This window comes from Miscanthus floridulus, chromosome 10 (genome assembly GCF_019320115.1).
Source record: "Miscanthus floridulus cultivar M001 chromosome 10, ASM1932011v1, whole genome shotgun sequence".
In the NCBI taxonomy this organism is placed as follows: domain Eukaryota; kingdom Viridiplantae; phylum Streptophyta; class Magnoliopsida; order Poales; family Poaceae; genus Miscanthus; species Miscanthus floridulus.
In genome coordinates, this window is record NC_089589.1 from 22,574,947 (window position 1) to 22,586,035 (window position 11,089).

At 54.1% G+C, this 11,089-nt stretch overlaps 1 protein-coding gene and 1 pseudogene across 1 annotated transcript; one reads left to right on the forward strand and one right to left on the reverse strand.

Moving 5' to 3' along the window:
* The first annotated feature begins 5,726 nt into the window (after positions 1-5,726).
* On the forward strand, positions 5,727-6,203 carry LOC136488192 (uncharacterized). Its single transcript, XM_066485203.1, has one exon. It carries the CDS (start codon positions 5,727-5,729, stop codon positions 6,201-6,203), a length of 477 nt encoding a protein of 158 aa, XP_066341300.1.
* Positions 6,204-8,704: 2,501 nt separating this feature from the next.
* Positions 8,705-10,387, reverse strand: LOC136488193 (aldehyde oxidase GLOX-like; annotated as a pseudogene).
* Between the last annotated feature and the right edge of the window lie 702 nt (positions 10,388-11,089).

The window sequence follows — 11,089 nt, forward strand, 5'->3', positions numbered from 1 at the left end:
CACAATGATTTTTACCGAGGTTCACTTGCTTGCTGGCAAGCTAGTCCTCGTTGTGGCGATTCACTCACTTAGAGGCTCACGCGCTAATTGGCTTCACACGCCAAACCCTCAATAGGGTGCCGCACAACCAACACAAGATGAGGATCACACAAGCCACGAGCAATTCACTAGAGTACCTTTTGGCTCTCCACCAGGGAAAGGTCAAGAACCTCTCACAATCACCACGATCGGAGCTGGAGACAATCACCACCTCCGCTCAACGATCCTCGCTGCTCCAAGCCGTCTATGTGGCGGCAACCACCAAGAGTAACAAGCGAATCTCGTAGCGAAATACGAACACCAAGTGCCTCTAGATGCAATCACTCAAGCAATGCACTTGGATTACTCCCAATCTCACTATGATGAAGAATCAATGATGGAGATGAGTGGGAGGGCTTTGGCTAAGCTCACAAGGTTGCTATGTCAATGAAAATGGCCAAAGATGTGAGCCACAGCCGGCCATGGGGCTTAAATAGATGCCCCCATGAAATAGAGCTGTTGTACCCCTTCACTGGGTACACTACGCTCTGACCGGACGCTCCGGTCATACTGACCGGACCCTAGACTCAGCGTCCGGTCTACTGATGGACGCCACGCGTCACTAGCTTCAAACGCTGTTCGTCAGATTTCACCGGCTACGAAGCTGACCGGACGCACCGGCAAAACTGACCGGACCCTGAAGCCCCAGCGTCCGGTCGTTTCCAGTAAGCTCCCCGAGGCGTATTTCTTTGACCGGACACGTCCGGTCCACCTTGACCGGACACAGTCCAGCGTCCGGTGGTTAACCCTAGGCACTGTGCCATCTTACCAGTCCGACCAGACGCAAGCAACCAGCGTCCGGTGCTTTGAGACCCAGCATCCGGTCAAGAGACCGAAACGCACGTCCTCTGCTGCCACTGACCGGATGCTCCGGTCCAACCGAGGCCAGCGTCCGGTCACTTACAGTGACCTCTGTCTTTTCTGTCTAGGGTGCCGGTGGCACCGTCGGACTGTTCGCCGGTGGAGTTTCTTACCCTTGCACCTAAACTTCGCCACCCTTGATCAAATGTGCCAACCACCAAGTGTATCACCTTGTGCACATGTGTTAGCATATTTTCACAAACATTTTCAAGGGTGTTAGCACTCCACTAGATCCTAAATGCATATGCAATGAGTTAGAGCATCTAGTGGCACTTTGATAACCGCATTCCGATACGAGTTTCACCCCTCTTAATAGTACGGCTATCAAACCTCTAAGTGATCACACTCTCTAAGTGTCTTGATCACCAAAACAAAATAGCTCCTACAAAATATACCTTTGCCTTGAGCTTTTTGTTTTTCTCTTTCTCCTTTCCAAGTCTAAGCACTTGATCATCACCATGGCATCACCATCATCATGTTATGATCTTCATTTGCTTCACCACTTGGAGTGTGCTACCTATATCATGATCACTTGATAAACTAGGTTAGCACTTAGGGTTTCATCAATTCACCAAAACCAAACTAGAGCTTTCAACGGGGCCACTCGCCGCAGACAGAGCTCCCGCCCTTCGCGGCCGTATCTCTAGGGCGACGACACCGACCCACGCGCCTGTCCCGCGTTGCTCCGCGCCCATCCACCTCACCCACTGCAAAAGGGGAGGTAGCGGAGGCATGCGCCTACGCCTGGGGAGGCCTTGGGAGGCCTGCGCCTACGCCCCCATCCACCTCGCCCATCGGCAGGAAGGGGAGGCTTGTGCCTGCGCCTAGGTGTTTGCTGGGCCGTTGATGTCCCCCTAACCAACGCATGTTGCAAGCATATGTTTTAAGTGTTTCTGATGTTTCAGAGGTATGTTTCAAGTATTTCATATGGTTGTTGCAAAAGTAGATCGGAATGTTGCAAATGTTGCAAAGGCTATACACATATATTGCAACCGTTTGTTCCAAATGTTTCATCTGTTTTTCAGACGTATGTTGCAAATGTGTCTATTTAGATGTTGGATATGTTTTACACATATGTTGCAAGTGTTTTATCTGGATGTTGCAATATTTTGCAATGGCTTTTCAAGTGTTTTTTAGGTGTTTTTGCAAGTGTTTCAAATGCGTGGTTCAAGTGTTTCATCTGTCTTCAGATGTATGTTGCAAATATTTCATCTGGATGTTTTAGAAGTAGATCAGGTGTTGCACATATTGCAGTGGCGCCGGTGGCTAGCGGACAGCGGCGTGCCACAGAGCTACGTCTCCTACCTCGCGCAGCGCACCTCTCCCTCTCCTCTCCTCTCCCTCCCCTCCCTTCCCTTCCCTTCCCAACATCTCACCACGACAGTTCATGCTCGGCAGGGAAACCCTACCCGATGAGCGCATGAACACCCGCTGAGGTGGTGGCCGCGGGTCGACTGATGACAGAACGATGCCCGCGCGGTGGCCCCGCAACAAGCTGAGGTTCGTGTCGTCCGCTCGCTACGCGTGGGAAACAGAGCAGCCACGGGAGTCCATCCGGACGTCTAGGTGCTAGTCATGCCGTTTTGTATTTAGATTTAACCCCTGTACAAGATTCCTTTCACCAAGTCTATGAATATTTGTATTAATATGTTTGCCATTATTTAACTGGCTAGGTGCATTTGGTTTGTGTCCACATCTTCCTGCACCACAAGTATATACAAGTGTTATAGTTTCTTACCAAGATCACACAATAGACCTTGTCTATAGAGATCCAAGCGCATATATTTTTGGTCATTGAGTCAACCCAAATGAATTACGATGTGCTACATAACTCATCCAATCTAGGGGAAGAAATAAACTAAGCTATTTGACCCATAAATATGGGTCTTTTACATTTTTGCTATTAAGGGCACGTTCAACCCACACACAGGGGTCGTCTCCATGGACCTCGAATCCAACATAAAGACAGCTAAAAAGACAGGTCGTACAATGGGCTGTTTGTTTTACTACACACTATTTAATGCTACGCATGTGGCCTAGATGAATTGTGAACACTATTTTGTACACCATTGTGTTGGTAATTGATAAAAAATGGATTAAGCTTAAATAAGATGAACATGATTATAATTTTTTTAAATCATCAATATATCATATTATATATAATTGAAACATCTTTGTCTAATTTTTTTCTTTCCATAGCGCAGGCAACTGCTACAGATTTGACTTCAATAAAAATTTCACTAGAAATATCTACACAGCATCCTCATAGCCCCGGGTCAGCCAAAAACAGCTAGCATTTCACATTATGAAAACAGCATGGTGACAATGTTTTCCATGTATTAGCCAAAAACAGCTACCATTCCACACAGCTATCATTAGCAACATGCCCTGCACCTCTCTCCCTCTGCGACAGCCGGATCCCGCAGCTCCACTCATTGCCAGATGTCCCTGATCTCATCAGCTTTTGCATATAATTCAGGACCAGTACGTCCTGTGTGCTGGTTGTGGTTTGATGTGTAGAAGCTTTGGAATCAACAATGCGATTAATTAATTTTTGTTATACAGCCACTGTGGCACGTCCGAACGTGTAACTTTTCTATGAACTTATGAAGCATATATGCTTCATATATACGTGGTATTGATGAGTCTGCTATTATCTTGTTAATTTGATGACAGGTTCTGGCCCTTTTCTTAGTCATGTTTCCGCAGATATTACCGTAAACAATGAGGTGTCTTCATAATCTTCTTCTGTATATGTCAGTTATGTCTGGATGATCCAGTTTTATATCACTACAACAGTGTTACTTCTTGGACTGAAACCTGTGTTGTGTATGGCAGTTGTAGGTGTTAGACTCTAAGAATTCATTTCATAGAAGTCAACTTGCACTATAACACAATATACCTTTGCTAACACTTTCTATAGTGGGCAAAGGGCACCTTTGCCGACATATAACCTCCCGCGAAAAGTTTTGCCGACAGTTTGGAAACAGTGGCGCTAGAAGCCGTCGGCTAATAGCTAGGTCCTAGCTAATCCAAACAAACCGCGCTAATGTGGGTCAGTTTGAGTTTCTACCACAAATGAAATGAGAGAGCTACTATTTAATTAGCAGGTGCAAGATCATGTTCAAATCATCGTTTCTTCGCTCGTGATGCCAATGCACACCTTACCACTGGCCTTTTCAATGCCGCCAGTCCGCCCGGTCCATTTCATATGTCCGTCCCTACGCTAGCGTGATAGGCGATGCTCCACGTCGTGTGCCACTGTTCTATGAAGTTCGCAGTCGCCCAACGGCTTGTCACCAACATGACATGTTTAGATCTATTTAGCACTAAAAATTAGCTAGCTAAAGCTAAAGACTACTATTTTTAGCTAACTATTTTTTAGAATCCACCTGCTAATAGCTGCTAATAGTGTAAAGTAATCTGCTGCTCTCCCTCTGTACACATGGCAGGGGCAGGCGCCGAAAGGGCTCCCCTGCTGCTGCACTAGCAGGGGCAGGCGCCGAAACGCTCCCCTGCCGCACTGTAGCCACAGCAGGGGCAGGCGCCAAAGTCAGCCCTGCTGTCACATCTAGTCACTGTAGCAGCCTGGCATGTCTGTCTACTAGGATTAGATGGATAGAGTTGTATATATAGCTTCCCACTACAACTCAGTGAAGAGAGTTCAGTTTTACCATCTCCTCTGTAGAGCTCCGACAACGCTGGTGCTTGTGCTGTGTGTGCGCGCTCTGTTCTCCCTCCCTCTTCTACCTCCAGCCGTAGTGTGTGTGCGAGAACGTCGGTGAGCGGTCGGCTCACCCGTGCGGGAGATCTCGACACCAACAAGTGGTATCAAAGCCGTACAAGCGCAGTCGTTGGACTAACCGCCGGCGATGACGGACGGTTTAGAGATGGGTGACAGCAGCGGCACTGCTATGGCTGCCCAGCCACGACAGGAGGTCGTCGTGCGCATGGTGCGGGAGGTCAGCGGCACTAGTTCGCCGACGCTGACTCGCACCAACTATGGCGAGTGGGCGGTGATCCTGAAGGTCAAGCTCAGAGCTCGACGGCTCTGGAATGCAATTGACAAGGGCACCGACAATGAAGAAGACGATATGTCAGCATTGGAGGCTATCCTTGCTGCTGTGCCAGCGGAGTACAGGGAGCCGTTGAGGGTGAAGAACTCTACTAAGGAGGCGTGGGAGGCCATTGCAGCGATGCACGTCGGCTCCAACCACACAAAGAAGGCGATGGCCTAGCTGCTGAAGCAGGAGTACGCCAACCTTAAGTTCAAGGATGGTGAGTCGGTGGAGGACTTCTCCCTCCGCCTATAGTCGCTCATCAGCAAGCTGAGGAGCCACGGCGTCACCATCGACAAAGAAGAGTCGGTCTCCAAGTACCTCCACTCCGTGCCGGTGAAGTACATCCTGATCGCTCTCTCCATAGAGACGATGCTGGACTTGTCCACCCTCACCATTGAGGATGTGACAGGCCGTCTGCGGGCGGTGAACGAGCGCATGGAGCAGGCCATAGCAACGACGGACAGCGGCAAGTTGCTGCTGATAGATGAGGTGTGGGCAGCCCGGATGAAGGAGAAGAAGTCTAGGGAAGCCTTCTCCAGCCGCGGTGGCGATGACAAGCGCCGCGGCAAGGCTTCTTCGAAGAAGAAGAAGAAGGTTGACCCCAATGCCTGCCGGCGTTGCAGGAAGACGGGCCATTGGGCAAAGGAGTGCCCAAATCGCAAGCAGGAGAAGAAGGCTAAGGCTTATTTAGCGTAGGCTGATGAGCATAATGAGGCCACTCTCCTGATGGCAATGTTCTGTGCACTACACGATGTTGAGGCCAAGGAGAAGGGAGAGGTGATGGCGGTGGAAGGACACAGCAAGGCTCTAAAGGTTGTCAACCTCGATGAACTACATGCCCAAGTCCACCTCGAACGTGTGGGTGGCAAGCAGGAGCAGCGGTGGTACCTGGACTTCGACGCCAGTAACCACATGATGGGCTCAAAGGAAGCCTTCCCTGAGATCGACAGCAACGTGATTGGCATGGTGAAGTTCGGTGACGGCTCAAGGGTGGCAATCCGAGGGCGCGACACCATCATCTTCAGGTGCCAAAACGATGAGCACCACGCGCTGACGGATGTATATTACATCGTGCAACTACGTTCAAGCATCATCAGTATTGGCCAGCTGGATGAGCGCGGCAACGAGGTATTGATCAAGGACGGCGTCCTCAGGATCAGGGACCGAGAGCAGCGGCTTCTTTCTAAGGTGAAGAGGTCCTAAAATTGGCTGTACCTGGTCGACTTGAAGGTGGAGCAGCCCATCTGCTTGGCTACATGACACATGGAGGAGCTATGGCTGTGGCATGCCCGGTATGGCCATATCAGCTTAGACGCTCTTGGTCGGCTAGAGAAGATGGTGACTGGGCAGCCTTATATGGAGCACGTAGAGGAGCTATGTGACAGCTGCCTGATCGGAAAGCAAAGAAGGCTACCGTTCCCGAAGACGGTGAAGTACCGCGCGGCAGAGGCCCTCGAGCTGGTCCATGGTGACCTCTACGGACCAATCATGCCGGTGACGCACGGCGGGCTCAAGTACTTCATCTTGCTCGTGGATGACTGCAGCCGGTTCATGTGGCTACAGCTTCTAACCAGCAAGACTGAGGCAGTAGAAGCGGTCAAGAAGTTCAAGGCACGCGTGGAGGCAGAGAACGGCAAGAAGCTGCGCGTGCTGCGGACTGATCACAGCGGCGAATTCACTTCAGTGGAGTTCACTACGTACTACGCGGATCAGGGTGTGGTGCGACACCACACCACGCCATACTCACCACAGTAGAATGGTGTGGTGGAGCGGTGGAACCAGATGGTGGTCGGCATGGCTCGATCCATGATGAAGGCCAAAAGCATGCCAAAAAAGTTCTAGGGAGAGGCGGTGACCACGGCGGTGTTCATCGTCAACCGCGTGCCCACCAAAGCCCTCAAGGGCAAGATGCCGTTCAAGGCTTGGTATGGACGCAAGCCAAATGTGCCCTTCCTCAGGACATTTGGCTACATCGGCCATGTGAAGATCACCAAGCCTCACCTCGGCAAGCTAGAAGACATGAGCACGCCGATGGTGCTCCTGGGCTACGAGGAGGGCACCAAGGCATACCGGCTCTACTATCCATGCGGAGGCAAGGTGGTTGTCTCACGCAACATCGTATTCGACGAGAAGGTAGCCTAGGACTGGGACAGTCTGGGCACGGGGGAAGCTGGTGGCTTCACCAGCACCTTCATCGTCGAGCACTTGGTCATCCACGGTGGTGGAGACACTGGAGCGGAGGTGCCGACCACTCCAGCAACAGAGCCGAGCACTCCTAGGGTGGTGCCGAGCACTCCGGAAGGGGTGCTGGGCACTCCAGGAGTGGTGCCGAGCGGTCTTGTAGTGGTGCCGACCACTATAGGACGAGTGCCGAACGCTCCTGTAGCAGAGCCGAGAGGTCGTGTAGTGGTGCCGACCACTCCAGGACGGGTGCCAAACGCTCCCATAGGAGAGCTGAGGGATCTTGAAGTGGTGTCGACCACTCCAAGATTGGTGCCGAGTACTCCTGCAGTGGTGCCAACCACTCTAAGAGTGGTGATGAGCGGTCCAGGAGTAGTGCCAAGCACTGCAGCTGGGGTGCCGAGCACTCCAGGTGCTGTGCAGACCACTCCGGCAGAATAGGGGACTCCATCGACGTCTATCGAGTTTGCCTCACCTCCAAGCGACATCACCGAGTTCATGGATGCCTACCACGATGGTGAGTAGGTGCGGTTCCGTAGGCTGGACGACATCGTCAGTGGCATGGGGTCCTCAGGCCTGGCGAGTCGGCTACTCAATGACCCAGAGCTGCTTCTCGTCAGTGCAGAGGAACCACCCACGTTCGCGCTGGCCGAGCGCGATGCAAATTAGCGATGGGCGATGCTGGAGGAGATGAAGGCGATCGAGGAAAACGAGACTTGGGAGCTCGTCGATTCACCTCCAGGATGTCGTCCGATCGGCCTAAAGTGGGTGTATAAGGTCAAGCGGGACGAGCGCGGTGCCATTGTAAAGCACAAGGCGCGCGTCGTTGCCCGAGGCTTTGTCCAGCCCGAGGGCATTGACTTCGAGGAAGTCTTTGCACCGGTAGCGTGCATGGAGTCTATCCGACTGCTGCTGGCTTTGACAGAAGTGAAGTACTGGTGCGTCCATCACCTAGACATAAAATCGGTCTTCCTCAACGGCGAGCTGGCGGAGACGGTCTTCGTCAGGTAACCTCCGGGTTTCGCTATCAAGGGAGCGGAGCACAGGGTGCCCCGACTGTGCAAGTCGTTCTATGGGCTACAGTAGGCCCCGCGTGCGTGGAACTCCAAGCTTGACGCTAGGCTGGGCAAGCTTGGCTTCACGCGGTGCGCAACCGAGCACGCGCTCTACACGTGGCAACGGGGAAGGAGGACCTCATCATCAGCGTGTATGTGGACGACTTGATCGTCACCGGCGCGCGTGCGGAGAACATCGACAGCTTCAAGCACGAGATGGTAGCTCGTTTTCGAATGAGCGATCTCGGTGCGCTCTCCTACTACCTCGGCATCGAGGTGAGACAGGGGAAGGAGGCACTCATGCTTGGTCAGAACGCGTACGCTTCAGAGCGGTTGGAGCGGAGCGGCATGGCTGAGTACAAGCCATGCGTGACGCCAATGGAGGAGCGGCTGAAGCTAACGAAGGCTAGTACCGCGGCGAAGGTAGATGCAACACTCTATCGGAGCATCGTCCGCGGTCTGCGCTACCTAGTCCACACGAGGCCGGACATTCCGTTCACCGTGGGCTACGTCAACCGCTTCATGGAGGATCGCTGAGAGGATCACTGAGCCGCGGTGAAGCGGCTGCTGCGCTATGTCAAGGCGAAGGTAGATGCGCACCCACGCGGCGCTGCTGCTGGGCACGCCGGCGTGCACCACGAACCACATGTAGTATCCGGGCGGCGCCACCCCGGGCGTCGGCGGCGCGGCGACCACGGCCTCGTAAACCACGATGTCCAGCTCTGCCACCCTCACCACGCCCAGCTCCACCACGTGCTGGTTCATCCCGAACGAGTGCGTCGCGAACGCCGGAGCCACCGTGGCCACCCGCGCCACCTCCCCACCCGCACCCGCACCCGCACCTTCCGCCATCATCCTGGCGGGTATCACGAACTTCGTGGCCGTCGCCTCGCCGTACCCGACCTCCGCGGGCGCGCGCTGTCATGCCGCGGGTCCATGTATGGCGGCAGGAACGCCTCCAGGCTCAGCTCCGTCGGGTACATCACGTTGGCGAACACGTACCCGACGTGCGGGTTGCTGCCGCCCACTAGCACATGGTCGTACGTGTCCAGCGCCGCCGACGAGTGGTACATCCGCGGCACCGCCGACGCCGCTAGCGGCGACGACTGATCGAACCGCGACCCCAGCGGCGCGTCGGGCCTGTACAGCATGGGCCGCCTGACCGGATCCTGCCCCAGCTCCCACCCGGCAGTGCCCGCCGCAGCCCGGTTCACGAATCACGATCAGCACGTCGCCCGAGGGCAGCAGCACCATGTCGCCCATCACCCGGGCCATCGGTATCTCCTCGATCGCCCACACCACCGGGTCCGGGTCCGTCGGCGCAACACGCGCGCAGGTGGTAAACGCCCCACGGCGCGCCGCCGCAGACCAGCACCTCGGCGTGCGCGGGCGCGTCGGGTCGGAGCGGGAGGAGCACGGACGAGCCTGACGACGGGTAGTTCCACGGCACGCCGCCGGGGACGAGCGGGAGGCGGCGGAGCGGGGCGCGGTTGTAGGGGTCGAAGACGACGGCGTGGTCGTTGGCGAAGACGAAGACTGTGCCGTCGGGGAGCTTGTGGAGGAACGGGTACAGGTTGTTCTCGGCGCCCGGCTCCGTCGTCTCGTCCAGGAACGGGAAGAACGTCAGCGGCGGCGCGGCGTCGGCGTGCGGGAAGTACTCGAGGTTGAACTGCCGCCGCCGCCGAGGATGAGCACACGACCGTCGGGGAGGATCATGTCAGTGGCGTACCACCGCCGCGCGGCGAGGAACGAGGGGAGCTCGACCCAGCCCGTGGCTGGCGAGAAGAGCCGCGCGACGCGGTCGCCGCTGGAGAAGCCGCCGGTCTGGAGGAGCGTGCCGTTGGGGAGCAGCGCCCCGGACGAGCACCACGGGTTGGTGGCGAGCGGGTACGGGTGCAGCACGTTGGAGCGGAGGTCCAGGAGCAACGAGTGCGCCGTGCAGTCGGTGCCGTTGACGGTGGCCGCGCACGGCGCCAGCGCGGCCAGCGAGATGTTGGAGGGGCCCGTGTCGGTGTGGTCGAACATGAGGACGAAGTCCCCCGGGAGCAGCTGCCATTCTCCCTGGGACGGGGCATCATTGGCGGCGGCGGCATTGGCATTGCAGCTGACGATCAGGAGAAGGTGGAGAAGGAAGGATCATGGCTTGGGCATGGCTGCTGAGCATGCGATCTTTAAGCCTTTTCATGCATCCTAGCAATGTGATAAGCTAAGGTAGGGTGTACAGAGTGTGTTGCATACTTGCATCGCATTGTGACGTTGTGTTGGTGGAGGGTGGGTACAGGGAAGGTTGTGGGGAAATGGGGAATACGCATTTCATGCTTGGAACCAGGTATGCGATCTAAATGATACAAACTTTTTGGACTCAACGGAATTAGGTGAATCTTGCAATTTTTGGACCTGCATTCATTCTGTTGACCAGTGAAAATATTATGGTTTAGCTAATAATTAGCTGAATTTTTGCCAAAATTTGATAAGGAGGCCGGCATAAAGAGGAAACTAATGATTAGGCGGAGAAGTATGCACTTTTACACTGAAGGAAGAACTTGCGAGTTTGTTTGAACTCTAGACTAGACTAAAAGTTCAAATCTTGTCCAACTTTTTGACTGGTGCAATGTTGTTTTAGCCCTCACCGAAATAGGTGAATTTTGCATAAATTCAGATGTTTCGGACCAAATCCCGGAAACCTCCTGAGGTAGAATCACCCAATTTATAAGAGCTCAATTATGATGGCCGGCATTTCGAGGATTAATAGCAGCTACACACTTGAACTCTATAATCAGGTAGTCTGTTGAGGGTCGAAGGACAGGATGACATCATCTATCACAGTCTGGGATAGAGTACAACACATTGATA